Raw genomic sequence first — 18,539 nt, forward strand, 5'->3', positions numbered from 1 at the left:
TCAGGTCAGCTCACTGACACAACACTTTCTGTTACAGATGTCCTATGAACTAAATGGTCCAATCAGAAGTAACCTATTTGGATGATTTACATAATGATGTTTCGTGTCTGTTCTCCAGGGAGGGAAACTCACCTGATCACCACATGGCCATCACCTACAGTCAGCTGCTGGGGCAGGTGTGCAGGTGTGCCAATGTTCTGAAGCAGATGGGTAAGACCAAACCGTCTGGCTCTTTCAAAGACGGGGGAGGGGGGGGGGGGATTTGTAAAAACAGCACTTTTCCACTTTCCCTCTCTAAACATTTGTAATACAGTAATAAGTGCCAAAAACACACACACACCATTTGACATGAGTTTTGCATACTCAGATTCCATAATATTTCTTCCACCTTTTTGTCTTCTGGCGTGTGTGTTAACAGGAGTGAGGAAGGGAGACAGGGTGGCCATCTACCTCCCTATGATTCCAGAGCTGGTGTACACCATGCTGGCCTGCACCAGGATAGGAGCTGTCCACTCCATCGTGGTCAGTGCAGGGATTGACATTAAGGGTTGCCCTATTGCCTGGGGGGTGGGGGGTGGGGGGGGGGGGGGGTCAGGAAGTCAAATCAGCAGACAACTGTTCTGTAAACACTGGCCACAGAGTCTATCAGGAAGTCAAATCAGCAGACAACTGTTCTGTAAACACTGGCCACAGAGTCTATCAGGAAGTCAAATCAGCAGACAACTGTTCTGTAAACACTGGCCACAGAGTCTATCAGGAAGTCAAATCAGCAGACAACTGTTCTGTAAACACTGGCCACAGAGTCTATCAGGAAGTCAAATCAGCAGACAACTGTTCTGTAAACACTGGCCACAGAGTCTATCAGGAAGTCAAATCAGCAGACAACTGTTCTGTAAACACTGGCCACAGAGTCTATCAGGAGGTCAAATCAGCAGACAGCTGTTTTGTAAACACTGGCCACAGAGTCTATCAGGAAGTCAAAACAAAAGGCAGTGACTGTTAAGCTTCCACAGAATCAGAGTGTTCTAGAGAATCAGAGTGTTCTAGAGAACCACAGTGTTCTAGAGAATCACAGTGTTCTAGAGAGATTCACAGTGTTAGAGAGAATCACTTCCTCCTGTGATGAGGATCCTGACCACTGCCTCCTGTGATGAGGATCCTTCTACTGCCTCCTGTGATGAGGATCCTTCTACTGCCTCCTGTGATGAGGATCCTTCTACTGCCTCCTGTGATGAGGATCCTTACCACTTCCTCCTGTGATGAGGATCCTTCTACTGCCTCCTGTGATGAGGATCCTTACCACTGCCTCTTGTGATGAGGATCCTTCTACTGCCTCCTGTGATGAGGATCCTTCTACTGCCTCCTGTGATGAGGATCCTTACCACTTCCTCCTGTGATGAGGATCCTTCTACTGCCTCCTGTGATGAGGATCCTTACCACTGCCTCCTGTGATGAGGATCCTTCTACTGCCTCCTGTGATGAGGATCCTTCTACTGCCTCCTGTGATGAGGATCCTTACCACTTCCTCCTGTGATGAGGATCCTTCTACTGCCTCCTGTGATGAGGTTCCTGACCACTGCCTCCTGTGATGAGGATCCTTCTACTGCCTCCTGTGATGAGGATCCTTCTACTGCCTCCTGTGATGAGGATCCTTCTACTGCCTCCTGTGATGAGGATCCTTACCACTGCCTCCTGTGATGAGGATCCTTCTACTGCCTCCTGTGATGAGGATCCTTACCACTTCCTCCTGTGATGAGGATCCTTCTACTGCCTCCTGTGATGAGGTTCCTGACCACTGCCTCCTGTGATGAGGATCCTTCTACTGCCTCCTGTGATGAGGATCCTTCTACTGCCTCCTGTGATGAGGATCCTTCTACTGCCTCCTGTGATGAGGATCCTTCTACTGCCTCCTGTGATGAGGATCCTTGCCTGAGACTTGACCTGAAGACTAATTCCTAGGCTTTTATCTCAGCTAGCTCATGCAGTCTTGTGGTGTATTTGTATTTATTATAGACCATTAGTTCCTGTCAAGGCAGCAGCTACTCTTCCTGGGGTTTATTATGGATCCCCATTAGTTCCTGCCAAGGCAGCAGCTACTCTTCCTGGGGTTTATTATGGATCCCCATTAGTTCCTGTCAAGGCAGCAGCTACTCTTCCTGGGGTTTATTATGGATCCCCATTAGTTCCTGCCAAGGCAGCAGCTACTCTTCCTGGGGTTTATTATGGATCCCCATTAGTTCCTGCCAAGGCAGCAGCTACTCTTCCTGGGGTTTATTATGGATCCCCATTAGTTCCTGTCAAGGCAGCAGCTACTCTTCCTGGGGTTTATTATGGATCCCCATAAGTTCCTGCCAAGGCAGCAGCTGCTCTGCCTGGGGTACAGCAAAATTAAGGTGGTTTATACAATTTAAAATCATTACAATGCATTCACAGTTTTTACAACACACTGGCCCCTACTCCACCACTACCACATATCTACAGTACTAAATCCATGTGTACGTGTGTGTATAGTGTGTACGTTATCATGTGTGTGTATGCAAAGAAAAAGGTATGTGAACCTTTTAGAATTACCTGGATTTCTGCATAAATTGGTCATAAAATGTTATCTGATCTTCATCTAAGTCACAACAACAGACAAACACAGTCTGCGTAAACTAACTAACACACAAACAACTATACGTTTTCATGTCTTTATTGAACACACTATGTAAACATTCACAGTGCAGGGTGGGAAAAGTAGGTGAACCCTTGGATTTAATAACTGGTTGACCCTGCTTTGGCAGCAATAACCTCAACCAAATGTTTTCTGTAGTTGTGGATCAGACCTGCACAGCGGTCAGGAGGAATTTTGGACCATTCCTCTTTACAAAACTGTTTCAGTTCAGCAATATTCTTGGTATGTCTGGTGTGAACCGGTCCCTTGAGGTCCCTTGAGGACAGGACTGACTGGGCCACCCCAGAAGGCATATTTTCTTCTGTTCAAGCCATTCTGTTGTTGATTTACTTCTGTGTTGTGGGTCGTTGTCCTGTTGCATCACCCAACTTCTGTTGAGCTTCAATTGGCGGACAGATAGCCTTACATTCTCCTGAAAAATGTCTTGATGAACTTGGGAATTCATTTTTCCGTTGATAATAGCAAGCTGTCTAGGCCCTGAGGCAGCAAAGCAGCCCCAAACCATGATGCTCCCTCCACCAGACTTTACAGTTGGAATGACGTTTTGATGTTGGTGTGCTGGGCCTTTTTTTCTCCACACATAGTGTTGTATGTTCTTTCCAAACAACTCAACTTTAGTTTCAACTTTAGTGGAACATCCAGGTGCTCTTTTGCAAACTTCAGACGTGCAGCAATGTTTTTTGGACAGCAGTGGCTTCTTCCGTGGTGTCCTCCCATGAACACCATTCTTGTTTTGTGTTTTACATACCGTAGACTCGTCAACAGAGATGTTAGCATCTTCCAGAGATTTCTGTAAGAAGATTAATAGAGTGCCATTATGGTTCACAATGTAGGGAATAGGGTTCCATTATGGTTCACTATGTAGGGAATAGGGTGCCATTATGGTTCACTATGTAGGGAATAGGGTTCCATTATGGTTCACTATGTAGGGAATAGGGTGCCATTATGGTTCACTATGTAGGGAATAGGGTTCCATTATGGTTCACTATGTAGGGAATAGGGTTCCATTATGGTTCACTATGTAGGGAATAGGGTGCCATTATGGTTCACTATGTAGGGAATAGGGTTCCATTATGGTTCACTATGTAGGGAATAGGGTTCCATTATGGTACACTATGTAGGGAATAGGGTTCCATTATGGTTCACTATGTAGGGAATAGGGTTCCATTATGGTTCACTATGTAGGGAATAGGGTTCCATTATGGTTCACTATGTAGGGAATAGGGTTCCATTATGGTTCACTATGTAGGGAATAGGGTTCCATTATGGTTCACTATGTAGGGAATAGGGTTCCATTATGGTTCACTGTGTAGGGAATAGGGTGCCATTATGGTTCACTATGTAGGGAACAGGGTGCCATTATGGTTCACTATGTAGGGAATAGGGTTCCATTATGGTTCACTATGTAGGGAATAGGGTTCCATTATGGTTCACTGTGTAGGGAATAGGGTGCCATTATGGTTCACTATGTAGGGAATAGGGTGCCATTATGGTTCACTATGTAGGGAATAGGGTTCCATTATGGTTCACTATGTAGCCCAGGGTGGGTTTAAATATGGGCCAAGCACACTATAACTGTCAGCATGGGATTTGGGCCAGCATTATAGCAAGCATACAGTAATTTCACTCGCCTGCCGAGCCAGACAGGATTTCAGTCGTAACCTTGAGACTCATGAAAAGGTTATAGTGTGTGTATTGCGCTGCAGCGTCTGGATTCATAAATACCCCACGTCTGGGTCGTCCCAAGGTACATTTTTAGTATGCATGCAGGGGCTGCTTTTGGCCCGCTGAAATATAGTGACCGCATTTCTGTTGGATCATTGTTTTATGATACTATATGATGTTGATATGATGTATCCTGTTCTCTATCCTGGGGTGTCCTGGGGTATCCTGTTCTATATCCTGGGTATCCTGGCTCCATCCTGGGGTATCCTGTTCTCTATCCTGGGGTAACCTGTTCTCTATCCTGAGGTATCCTGTTCTATATCCTTGGGTATCCTGTTCTCTATCCTGGGGTGTCCTGGGGTATCCTGTTCTCTATCCTGGGGTATCCTGTTCTATATCCTGGGGTGTCCTGGGGTATCCTGTTCTCTATCCTGGGGTATCCTGTTCTTTATCCTTGGGTATCCTGTTCTATATCCTGGGGTGTCCTGGGGTATCCTGTTCTCTATCCTGGGGTATCCTGTTCTATATCCTTGGGTATCCTGTTCTATATCCTGGGGTATCCTGTTCTCTATCCTGGGGTATCCTGTTCTATATCCTGGGGTATCCTGTTCTCTATCCTGGGGTGTCCTGGGGTATCCTGTTCTATATCCTGGGGTATCCTGTTCTATATCCTGGGGTATCCTGTTCTCTATCCTGGGGTATCCTGTTCTCTATCCTGGGGTATCCTGTTCTATATCCTTGGGTATCCTGTTCTATATCCTGGGGTATCCTGTTCTCTATCCTGGGGTATCCTGTTCTATATCCTGGGGTATCCTGTTCTCTATCCTGGGGTGTCCTGGGGTATCCTGTTCTATATCCTTGGGTATCCTGTTCTATATCCTGGGGTATCCTGTTCTCTATCCTGGGGTATCCTGTTCTCCATCCTGGGGTATCCTGTTCTCTATCCTGGGGTATCCTGTTCTATATCCTGGGGTATCCTGTTCTCTATCCTGGGGTATCCTGTTCTCTATCCTGGGGTATCCTGTTCTCCATCCTGGGGTATCCTGGGGTATCCTGTTCTCTATCCTGCGTATCCTGGCTCCATCCTGGGATATCCTGTTCTCTATCCTGGGGTAACCTGTTCTCTATCCTGGGGTATCCTGTTCTCTATCCTGGGGTATCCTGTTCTCTATCCTGGGGTATCCTGTTCTCTATCCAGGGGTATCCTGTTCTCTATCCTGGGGTATCCTGGGGTATCCTGTTCTCTATCCTGGGTATCCTGGCTCTATCCTGGGGTATCCTGTTCTCTATCCTGGGGTATCCTGTTCTCTATCCTGGGTATCCTGGCTCCATCCTGGGGTATCCTGTTCTCTATCCTGGGGTATCCTGTTCTCTATCCTGGGGCATCCTGTTCTCTATCCTGGGGTATCCTGTTCTCTATCCTGGGTATCCTGGCTCCATCCTGGGGTATCCTGTTCTCTATCCTGGGGTATCCTGTTCTCTATCCTGGGGTATCCTGTTCTCTATCCTGGGGTATCCTGTTCTCTATCCTGGGGTATCCTGTTCTCTATCCTGGGGTATCCTGTTCTCTATCCTGGGGTATCCTGTTCTCTATCCTGGGGTATCCTGTTCTCTATCCTGGGGTATCCTGTTCTCTATCCTGGGGTATCCTGTTCTCTATCCTGGCTGTATTGCTTTGTCTCATTTAGTTTGGATTTGACACATTCTAGATCGAAGTGGTTTTGTAATACCTTTCTGCTGAGCACCAGTAAAGGTATCGATCCAGAGTCCATTGAGTCCTGAAACAATTTACTATAATAAAGTAGAGTGCTCTGAATAATCTCAGCGGAAGTTGGTATGACAGATTGACCTGCTGTGGTGTGTGTTTGTGTGTTTGTGTGTGTGTGTGTGGGGGGGGGGGGGGGTTCAGTTTGCAGGCTTCTCCTCTGAGTCTCTGTGTGAGAGGATCCTGGATTCCCAGTGCAGTATCCTGGTGACTGCAGGTAAGATAGTGTGGCTACCGGCTAATGCCCAATGAAATGACACTGTTCAGTACAACGTGGCTAATGGCCAATAAAATGACACTGTTCAGTACAACGTGGCTAATGGCCAATAAAATGACACTGTTCAGTACGACGTGGCTAATGGCCAATGAAATGACACTGTTCAGTACGACGTGGCTAATGGCCAATGAAATGACACTGTTCAGTACGACGTGGCTAATGCCCAATAAAATGACACCGTTCAGTACAACGTGGCTAATGCCCAATAAAATGACACTGTTCAGTACGACGTGGCTAATGCCCAATGAAATGACACTGTTCAGTACGACGTGGCTAATGCCCAATAAAATGACACCGTTCAGTACGACGTGGCTAATGGCCAATAAAATGACACTGTTCAGTACAACGTGGCTAATGGCCAATAAAATGACACTGTTCAGTACGACGTGGCTAATGCCCAATGAAATGACACTGTTCAGTACGACGTGGCTAATGCCCAATGAAATGACACTGTTCAGTACGACGTGGCTAATGCCCAATGAAATGACACTGTTCAGTACAACGTGGCTAATGGCCAATAAAATGACACTGTTCAGTACGACGTGGCTAATGGCCAATGAAATGACACTGTTCAGTACGACGTGGCTAATGCCCAATGAAATGACACTGTTCAGTACGACGTGGCTAATGCCCAATGAAATGACACTGTTCAGTACAACGTGGCTAATGGCCAATAAAATGACACTGTTCAGTACGACGTGGCTAATGGCCAATGAAATGACACTGTTCAGTACGACGTGGCTAATGCCCAATAAAATGACACTGTTCAGTACGACGTGGCTAAAGCCCAATAAAATGACACTGTTCAGTACGACGTGGCTAATGGCCAATGAAATGACACTGTTCAGTACGACGTGGCTAATGGCCAATGAAATGACACTGTTCAGTACGACGTGGCTAATGCCCAATAAAATGACACCGTTCAGTACGACGTGGCTAATGCCCAATGAAATGACACTGTTCAGTACGACGTGGCTAATGGCCAATAAAATGACACTGTTCAGTACGACGTGGCTAATGGCCAATGAAATGACACTGTTCAGTACGACGTGGCTAATGCCCAATGAAATGACACTGTTCAGTACGACGTGGCTAATGGCCAATAAAATGACACTGTTCAGTACGACGTGGCTAATGCCCAATGAAATGACACTGTTCAGTACGACGTGGCTAATGCCCAATAAAATGACACCGTTCAGTACAACGTGGCTAATGGCCAATGAAATGACACTGTTCAGTACGACGTGGCTAATGGCCAATAAAATGACACTGTTCAGTACGACGTGGCTAATGGCCAATAAAATGACACCGTTCAGTACAACGTGGCTAATGGCCAATGAAATGACACTGTTCAGTACGACGTGGCTAATGCCCAATGAAATGACACCGTTCAGTACGACGTGGCTAATGGCCAATGAAATGACACTGTTCAGTACGACGTGGCTAATGGCCAATAAAATGACACCGTTCAGTACGACGTGGCTAATGGCCAATAAAATGACACCGTTCAGTACGACGTGGCTAATGGCCAATGAAATGACACCGTTCAGTACGACGTGGCTAATGGCCAATAAAATGACACTGTTCAGTACGACGTGGCTAATGGCCAATGAAATGACACCGTTCAGTACGACCTGGCTAATGGCCAATAAAATGACACTGTTCAGTACGACGTGGCTAATGTCCAATAAAATGACACCGTTCAGTACGACGTGGCTAATGGCCAATAAAATGACACTGTTCAGTACGACGTGGCTAATGGCCAATAAAATGACACCGTTCAGTACGACGTGGCTAATGCCCAATAAAATGACACTGTTCAGTACGACGTGGCTAATGGCCAATAAAATGACACTGTTCAGTACGACGTGGCTAATGGCCAATGAAATGACACTGTTCAGTACGACGTGGCTAATGCCCAATAAAATGACACTGTTCAGTACGACGTGGCTAATGGCCAATGAAATGACACTGTTCAGTACGACGTGGCTAATGGCCAATGAAATGACACTGTTCAGTACGACGTGGCTAATGGCCAATAAAATGACACTGTTCAGTACGACGTGGCTAATGGCCAATAAAATGACACTGTTCAGTACGACGTGGCTAATGCCCAATGAAATGACACTGTTCAGTACGACGTGGCTAATGGCCAATAAAATGTGGACTTTAGACTCTTGCAAGGCAACGTCCTGGTGTGGTCAGTGTCATCTGTTATCAGAAGTTGTAAAGTAATTACATGTTGGCTTGGGTCTCCCCCCCCCCCACTCTCTCTCTCCCTCTTTCTCTCTCACCCTCTTTCTCTCTCCCCCCTCCCCCTCTCTCTCTCTCTCCCCATCTTTCTCTCTCTCTTCCCCCTCTCCCCCCCTCTCTCTCTCCCTCTTTCTCTCTCACCCTCTTTCTCTCTCCCCCCTCCCCCTCTCTCTCTCTCTCCCCATCTTTCTCTCTCTCTTCCCCCCTCTCCCCCCCTCTCTCTCTCCCTCTTTCTCTCTCTCTCCCTCCTCCATCTCTCTCCCTCCTCCCTCTCTCTCCCCCTCTCTCTCTCCCTCTTTCTCTCTCTTTCTCTCTCTCTCCTCCCTCTCCCCTCCTCTCTCTCTCCCTCTTTCTCTCTCTCTCCCTCCTCCCTCTCTCTCCCCCTCTCTCTCTCCCTCTCTCTCTCCCTCTTTCTCTCTCTCTCCCTCTTTCTCTCCCCCTCTCTCTCTCCCTCTTTCTCTCTCCCCCCCCCCTCTCCCTCCCTACCTCTCGCTCCAGATGGTGTACACAGAGGGGAGAAATGGATCAACCTGAAGCAGATAGCAGATGAAGCTCTGGAAAAGTGCAAGGAGAAGTAAGTTGTCGTGTTTACAGTGTTATCGTCTGGTCATGATTATAGCTCTATTCTCCTCTCTCAATTCAATTCAAGGGGCAAGTGAGGAATGCACAATTGCCTCTTTCTGTCTCTGTCTCTGTCTCTCTCTCTCTCTCTCTTTCTCTCTCTCTCTCTCTCTCTCTCTCTGTCTCTCTCTCTCTCTCTCTCTCTCTCTCTGCATCTCACTCTCTGCCTCTCTCTCTCTCTGTCTCTCTGTCTCTCTCTCTCTCTCTCTCTCTCTCTCTCTCTCTCTCTCCATCTCTGTCTCTCTCTCTCTCTCTCTCTCTCTCAATTCAGTTCAATTGACTTTATTGACATGGCAAGTTCATTATTACTTACATTGTCAAAGTATATTTTCTCTCTATATATATATATATATATATATATACAGTGCCTTGCGAAAGTATTCGCCCCCCTTGAACTTTGCGACCTTTTGCCACATTTCAGGCTTCAAACATAAAGATATAAAACTGTATTTTTTTGTGAAGAATCAACAACAAGTGGGACACAATCATGAAGTGGAACGACATTTATTGGATATTTCAAACTTTTTTAACAAATCAAAAACTGAAAAATTGGGCAACCTGTAATGTCAATCCCTGATTGGCTGACAATTCTTCCAACTCTCTTCTTCTTCTTCTTCTCTCCACAGAGCTTCAGCGACCGTTAAAAGATGTCTAGTAGTTAAGCATCACGCACTGAGGATACAAAGTGGGGATGTTTCTAACAAATTGCAGGTGTGTAGCTATGTACTGGCAGTTTGGGAGGGTCTATTGCAAATCCCATATTTTTTTTTTCTTGAGCTGCACCACAAACTACTCTGGTATGCAGTGCTACTCTGGTATGCAGTGCCCCCTCATCAATCTACACACAATACCTTTATAATGACATCACAATACCCCTTAATGACATCACAATACCCCCTAATGACATCACAATACCCCATAATGACATCACAATACCTTTATAATGACATCACAATACCACATAATGACATCACAATACCCCATAATGACATCACAATACCCCTTAGTGACATCACAATACCTTTATAATGACAAAGTGAATACAGGTTATTAAACATTTTTACAAATGTATTAGAAATACCTTATTTGCATAAGTATTCATGCCCTTTGCTATGAGATTTTCGAAATTGATCTCAGGTGCATCCTGTTTCCATTGATCATCCTTCAGATGTGTCCATATAAGTTCCCACAGTTGACAGATCTGAGGAATGGTACCAAAAAAGTTCTGCTGCATTGAAGGTCCCCAAGAACACAGTGGCCGCCATTATTCTTAAGTGGAAGAAGTTCGGAACCACCAAGAATCTTCTTCTAGAGCTGGCCACCCGGCCAAACTGAGCAATTGGGAAAGAAGGGCATTGGTCAGGGAGGTGACCAAGAACCCGATGGTCACTATGACAGAGCTCCAGAAGAGTTTGTGAGGGTTTTAGGTGACAAGACACATTTCTTCAGCCTCCTGAGGATCCTTTAATCACTGCCAAAAGTGCTTCAACAAAGTTCTGAGTAAAGGGTCTGAATACTTATGTAAATGTCATATTTAGTTTTTTCTTTGTAAGAAATGTGCCAAGATTTTACAAAAATCTGTTTTAGCTTTGTCATTATGGGGTATTATGATGTCATTAAGGGGTATTGTGATGTCATTATGGGGTATTGTGATGTCATTAAGGGGTATTGTGATGTCATTATGGGGTATTGTGATGCCATTAAGGGGTATTGTGATGTCATTATGGGGTATTGTGTATCGATTGATGAGGTAAAAACACGATTTAATCCATTTTAGAATAACACTGTAACGTAACAAAATGTGAAAAAAGTCAAGGGGTCTGAATACTTTCCGAATGAACTGTATATGCTGTCCTCTCACCTGTGTTGCCTGGTGTTATTCTACCGTATTCTGACTGTGTTGTATTTCCTGTTGTATTTCTACTGTATTCTGACTGTGTTGTATTTCCTGGTGTTATTCTACTGTATTCTGACTGTGTTGTATTTCCTGGTGTTATTCTACTGTATTCTGACTGTGTTTTATTTCCTGGTGTTATTCTACTGTATTCTGACTGTGTTGTATTTCCTGGTGTTATTATACTGTATTCTGACTGTGTTGTATATACTGGTGTTATCCTACTGTATTCTGACTGTGTTGTATTTCCTGGTGTTATTCTACTGTATTCTGACTGTGTTGTATTTCCTGGTGTTATTCTACTGTATTCTGACTGTGTTGTATTTCCTGATGTTATTATACTGTATTCTGACTGTGTTGTATTTCCTGTTGTATTTCTACTGTATTCTGACTGTGTTGTATTTCCTGATGTTATTCTACTGTATTCTGACTGTTGTATTTCCTGGTGTTATTCTACTGTATTCGGACTGTGTTGTATTCCTGTTGTATTTCCTGTTGTCCAGACCCCGTGGGATGCTGCGTGTGATGTGTGTTGGGAGGAGGTGATGGGACAGGTCTCAGAGCACTGTGAACCTGAGTGGCTGGATGCAGAGGATCCTCTCTTTATACTTTATACGAGCGGATCTACGGGCAAACCAAAGGTAGGACACACTGTGTCACAAACACAAGCATACACACACACACGCACACGCACCCACACACGCACACACACACACACACACACACACACACACACACACACACACACACACACACACACACACACACACACACACACACACACACACACACACACACACACACACACACACACACACACACAAGCATACATGGCACATACAACAATTATACAAACATGTAACGACCTGATCACACTGCCTGGCAGTTTGGGAATGTCTACTGCTCACTGTGTGTGGTCCTGTGTTAACCCTTTGTGTTTTAAGTGTGTGTTTCTAAACGTGTGTGTGTGTGTGTGTGTGTGTGTGTGTGTGTGTTAACCCTTTGTGTTTTAAGTGTGTGTTTCTAAATATGTGTGTGTGTGTGTGGTCCTGTGTTAACTCTTTGTGTTTTAAGTGTGTGTTTCTAAATGTGTGTGTGTGTGTGTGTGTATGTGTGTGTGTGTGTGTGTGTATGTGTGTGTGTTAACCCTGTGTCTTCCTCCCCTACAGGGTGTCCTCCACACGGTAGCAGGCTACCTGCTCTACACCTCTCTGACCTTTAAGTATGTGTTTGACCACCAGCCAGACGATGTGTACTGGTGTACCGCAGATATAGGATGGATCACCGGGCACTCCTACATCACCTATGGACCCCTGGCCAATGGGGCTACCAGCGTACTGGTCAGTAGAACCGGTATAGAACTGGTGTAGAACTGGTATAGAACTGGTGTAGAACTGGTATAGAACTGGTCAGTAGAACTGGTATAGAACTGGTGTAGAACTGGTATAGAACTGGTATAGAACTGGTATAGAACTGGTGTAGAACTGGTCAGTAGAACTGGTATAGAACTGGTATAGAACTGGTATAGAACTGGTATAGAACTGGTGTAGAACTGGTATAGAACTGGTGTAGAACTGGTATAGAACTGGTGTAGAACTGGTCAGTAGAACTGGTATAGAACTGGTATAGAACTGGTATAGAACTGGTATAGAACTGGTGTAGAACTGGTCAGTAGAACCGGTATAGAACTGGTATAGAACTGGTATAGAACTGGTATAGAACTGGTGTAGAACTGGTATAGAACTGGTGTAGAACTGGTCAGTAGAACTGGTATAGAACTGGTATAGAACTGGTATAGAACTGGTATAGAACTGGTGTAGAACTGGTATAGAACTGGTGTAGAACTGGTATAGAACTGGTATGGAACTGGTATAGAACTGGTGTAGAACTGGTATAGAACTGGTGTAGAACTGGTCAGTAGAACTGGTATAGAACTGGTCAGTAGAACTGGTATAGAACTGGTCAGTAGAACTGGTATAGAACTGGTATAGAACTGGTATAGAACTGGTATAGAACTGGTGTAGAACTGGTCAGTAGAACTGGTATAGAACTGGTATAGAACTGGTGTAGAACTGGTGTAGAACTGGTCAGTAGAACGGGTATAGAACTGGTGTAGAACTGGTGTAGAACTGGTCAGTAGAACTGGTCAGTAGAACTGGTATAGAACTGGTATAGAACTGGTCAGTAGAATTGGTCAGTAGAACTGGTCAGTAGAACTGGTATAGAACTGGTGTAGAACTGGTCAGTAGAACTGGTATAGAGCTGGTCACTAGAACTGGTATAGAACTGGTATAGAACTGGTCTGTAGAACTGGTATAGAAATGGTCAGTAGAACTGGTATAGAGCTGGTCACTAGAACTGGTATAGAACTGGTCAGTAGAACTGGTATAGAGCTGGTCAGTAGAACTGGTATAGAACTGGTATAGAACTAGTATAGAGCTGGTCAGTAGAACTGGTCAGTAGAACTGGTATAGAACTGGTATAGAACTGGTCAGTAGAACTGGTATAGAACTGGTCAGTAGAACTGGAATAGAGCTGGTCAGTAGAACTGGTATATAACTGGTATAGAACTAGTATAGAGCTGGTCAGTAGAACTGGTATAGAACTGGTATAGAACTAGTATAGAGCTGGTCAGTAGAACTGGTATAGAACTGGTATAGAACTGGTATAGAACCTATATAGAACTGGTCAGTAGAACTGGTATAGAACTGGTGTAGAACTGGTATAGAACCTATATAGAACTGTTCAGTAGAACTGGTATAGAAATGGTCAGTAGAACTGGTATAGAAATGGTCAGTAGAACTGGTATAGAACTGGTATAGAACTGGTCAGTAGAACTGGTATAGAACTGGTTTCTGACATATGTTAATGTAAAGCAGTAAAAGACTAAGACATCTCGTCTGGCTGGCAGGATTATATCTGTCTGCATGTATATCTGTCTGCATTATATCTGTCTTCAACATATATGTCTGCATTTATATGGCTGCATTATATCTGTCTGCATGTATATCTGTCTTCATTATATCGGTCTGCAACATATCTGTCTGCATTATATCTGTCTGCATTATACCTGTCTGCATTATATCTGTCTGCATTTATATGTCTGCAGTCCTGAAGACAGATATGTCATGTTATGTCATGTTACAAAAAATTATCCATCTGATTACTGTTTGTGTTCTGCAGTTTGAGGGTATTCCAGTCCACCCTCACGTTGGGCGTTTCTGGGAGGTGATTGAGAAGTACAGAGTGACCAAGTTCTACACAGCTCCCACAGCCATACGCCTTCTCATGAAGTACGGGAAAGAGCCACTACAAAAGTAAGAGACACACAAACGCACACGAACGCACACACCATCCGCATGCTATGTCTTCTCACAGTGGGCGAGTTCATTTGGCAACCCCCAGTGCGCAGACTGGGTGGTTATTAGTTAGTGTGTGGTTACACCACTCCCCATCATGGGACCACTCCCCATCATCATGGACCACTCCCCATCATCATGGACCACTCCCCATCATCATGGACCACTCTCCATCAACATGGACCACTCCCCATCATCATGAACCACTCCCCATCAACATGGACCACTCCCCGTCATCATGGGACCACTCCCCATCATCATGGACCACTCCCCATCATCATGGACCACTCCCCATCATCATGGACCACTCCCCATCATCATGGACCACTCCCCATCATCATGGGACCACTCCCCATCATCATGGACCACTCCCCATCAACATGGACCACTCCCCATCATCATGGACCACTCCCCATCATCATGGACCACTCCCCATCAACATGGACCACTCCCCGTCATCATGGGACCACTCCCCATCAACATGGACCACTCCCCATCATCATGGACCACTCCCCATCATCATGGACCGCTCCCCATCATCATGGACCACTCCCCATCATCATGGGACCACTCCCCATCATCATGGACCACTCCCCATCATCATGGACCACTCCCATCATCCTGGACCACTCCCCTTCATCAAGGGACCACTCCCATCATCCTGGACCACTCCCCTTCATCAAGGGAATGTATCATGGGCCAATTGTGACTGACTGATTTACAAATGATATTGAGTAGTTATTTATGATGCAAGGGGATTTCTTGATTAGTCTCAACTGCATTGTCGAACTCACCCCTTTACTCTCTAACCCTGTCACTTTCTGCAGATACGACCTGTCATCGCTGAGGATCCTGGGAACTGTAGGCGAGCCCATCAACCCGGAGGCATGGCATTGGTACTACGAGGTTGTTGGTCAGAAGAGATGTCCCGTCGTGGACACCTTCTGGCAGACTGAGACCGTGAGTGTGTGTGTGTGTGTCTGAGACTGTGTGTGTGTGTGACTGTGTGTGTGTGTGTGACCAAGGACCCCACACATCCCATCACTAAGGACTCCCCACATCCCATCATCAAGGACCCCACATCCCATCACCAAGGACTCCCCACATCCCATCACCAAGGACCCCACATCCCATCACCAAGGACCCCCACATCCCATCACCAAGGACCCCACATATCCCATCACTAAGGACTCCCCACATCCCATCACCAAGGACTCCACACATCCCATCATCAAGGACTCCCCACATCCCATCACCAAGGACTCCCCACATCCCATCACCAAGGACTCGTCCCATCCCATCATCAAGGACCCCACATCCCATCACCAAGGACTCCCCACATCCCATCACCAAGGACTCGTCCCATCCCATCATCAAGGACCCCACATCCCATCACCAAGGACTCCCCACATCCCATCATCAAGGACCCCACATCCCATCATCAAGGACCCCACATCCCATCATCAAGGACTCCCCACATCCCATCATCAAGGACCCCCCACATCCCATCACCAAGGACTCCCCACATCCCATCATCAAGGACTTCCCACATCCCATCATCAAGGACTCCCCACATCCCATCACCAAGGACTCCCCACATCCCATCACCAAGGACTCCCCACATCCCATCACCAAGGACTCCCCACATCCCATCACCAAGGACCCCACATCCCATCACCAAGGACCCCCACATCCCATCACCAAGGACCCCACATCCCATCACCAAGGACCCCCACATCCCATCACCAAGGACCCCACATCCCATCACCAAGGACTCCCCACATCCCATCACCAAGGACCCCACATCCCATCACCAAGGACCCCCACATCCCATCACCAAGGACCCCACATCCCATCACCAAGGACCCCCACATCCCATCATCAAGGACCCCACATCCCATCACCAAGGACCCCACATCCCATCACCAAGGACCCCCACATCCCATCACCAAGGACCCCACATCCCATCACCAAGGACCCCCACATCCCATCATCAAGGACCCCACATCCCATCACCAAGGACTCGTCCCATCCCATCACCAAGGACTCGTCCCATCCCATCACCAAGGACTCCCCACATCCCATCACCAAGGACTCCCCACATCCCATCACCAAGGACTCCCCACATCCCATCACCAAGGACCCCACATCCCATCACCAAGGACCCCACATCCCATCACCAAGGACCCCACATCCCATCATCAAGGACTCCCCACATCCCATCACCAAGGACTCGTCCCATCCCATCACCAAGGACCCCACATCCCATCATCAAGGACTCCCCACATCCCATCATCAAGGACTCCCCACATCCCATCAACAAGGACTCGTCCCATCCCATCACCAAGGACTCCCCACATCCCATCACCAAGGACCCCCACATCCCATCACCAAGGACTCCCCACATCCCATCACCAAGGACTCCCCACATCCCATCACCAAGGACTCCCCACATCCCATCACCAAGGACCCCACATTCCATCATCAATGACCCCACATCCCATCACCAAGGACTCCCCACATCCCATCACCAAGGACTCCCACATCCCATCACCAAGGACTCCCCACATCCCATCACCAAGGACCCCACATCCCATCATCAATGACCCCACATCCCATCACCAAGGACCCCACATCCCATCATCAAGGACTCCCCACATCCCATCACCAAGGACTCGTCCCATCCCATCATCAAGGACCCCACATCCCATCACCAAGGACTCCCCACATCCCATCACCAAGGACTCGTCCCATCCCATCATCAAGGACCCCACATCCCATCACCAAGGACTCCCCACATCCCATCATCAAGGACCCCACATCCCATCATCAAGGACCCCACATCCCATCATCAAGGACTCCCCACATCCCATCATCAAGGACCCCCCACATCCCATCACCAAGGACTCCCCACATCCCATCATCAAGGACTTCCCACATCCCATCATCAAGGACTCCCCACATCCCATCACCAAGGACTCCCCACATCCCATCACCAAGGACTCCCCACATCCCATCACCAAGGACTCCCCACATCCCATCACCAAGGACCCCACATCCCATCACCAAGGACCCCCACATCCCATCACCAAGGACCCCACATCCCATCACCAAGGACCCCCACATCCCATCACCAAGGACCCCACATCCCATCACCAAGGACTCCCCACATCCCATCACCAAGGACCCCACATCCCATCACCAAGGACCCCCACATCCCATCACCAAGGACCCCACATCCCATCACCAAGGACCCCCACATCCCATCATCAAGGACCCCACATCCCATCACCAAGGACCCCACATCCCATCACCAAGGACCCCCACATCCCATCACCAAGGACCCCACATCCCATCACCAAGGACCCCCACATCCCATCATCAAGGACCCCACATCCCATCACCAAGGACTCGTCCCATCCCATCACCAAGGACTCGTCCCATCCCATCACCAAGGACTCCCCACATCCCATCACCAAGGACTCCCCACATCCCATCACCAAGGACTCCCCACATCCCATCACCAAGGACCCCACATCCCATCACCAAGGACCCCACATCCCATCACCAAGGACCCCACATCCCATCATCAAGGACTCCCCACATCCCATCACCAAGGACTCGTCCCATCCCATCACCAAGGACCCCACATCCCATCACCAAGGACCCCACATTCCATCATCAATGACCCCACATCCCATCACCAAGGACTCCCCACATCCCATCACCAAGGACTCCCACATCCCATCACCAAGGACTCCCCACATCCCATCACCAAGGACCCCACATCCCATCATCAATGACCCCACATCCCATCACCAAGGACCCCACATCCCATCATCAAGGACTCCCCACATCCCATCACCAAGGACTCGTCCCATCCCATCATCAAGGACCCCACATCCCATCACCAAGGACTCCCCACATCCCATCACCAAGGACTCGTCCCATCCCATCATCAAGGACCCCACATCCCATCACCAAGGACTCCCCACATCCCATCATCAAGGACCCCACATCCCATCATCAAG

At 47.2% G+C, this 18,539-nt stretch overlaps 1 protein-coding gene across 2 annotated transcripts in view; it reads left to right on the forward strand.

Annotated features, from left to right (window-relative positions):
• Positions 1-18,539, forward strand: part of LOC110509144 (acetyl-coenzyme A synthetase, cytoplasmic) — a 37,526-nt gene that overhangs the window by 6,230 nt on the left and 12,757 nt on the right. Inside the window, exons 3-11 of one of the 2 annotated variants that reach the window (XM_036966133.2) lie at positions 119-210; positions 419-522; positions 6,249-6,321; positions 9,133-9,208; positions 9,882-9,966; positions 11,653-11,790; positions 12,319-12,489; positions 14,333-14,466; positions 15,336-15,468. In XM_036966133.2, coding sequence (XP_036822028.2) covers positions 119-210; positions 419-522; positions 6,249-6,321; positions 9,133-9,208; positions 9,882-9,966; positions 11,653-11,790; positions 12,319-12,489; positions 14,333-14,466; positions 15,336-15,468 — 1,006 coding nt within the window. The remainder of the gene's footprint in view (positions 1-118; positions 211-418; positions 523-6,248; positions 6,322-9,132; positions 9,209-9,881; positions 9,967-11,652; positions 11,791-12,318; positions 12,490-14,332; positions 14,467-15,335; positions 15,469-18,539) is intronic. The other variant, XR_016492979.1, reaches the window with a different exon arrangement.

Source organism: Oncorhynchus mykiss, chromosome 28 (assembly GCF_057628025.1).
Source record: "Oncorhynchus mykiss isolate SJ-2025 chromosome 28, ASM5762802v1, whole genome shotgun sequence".
Lineage (NCBI taxonomy): Eukaryota > Metazoa > Chordata > Actinopteri > Salmoniformes > Salmonidae > Oncorhynchus > Oncorhynchus mykiss.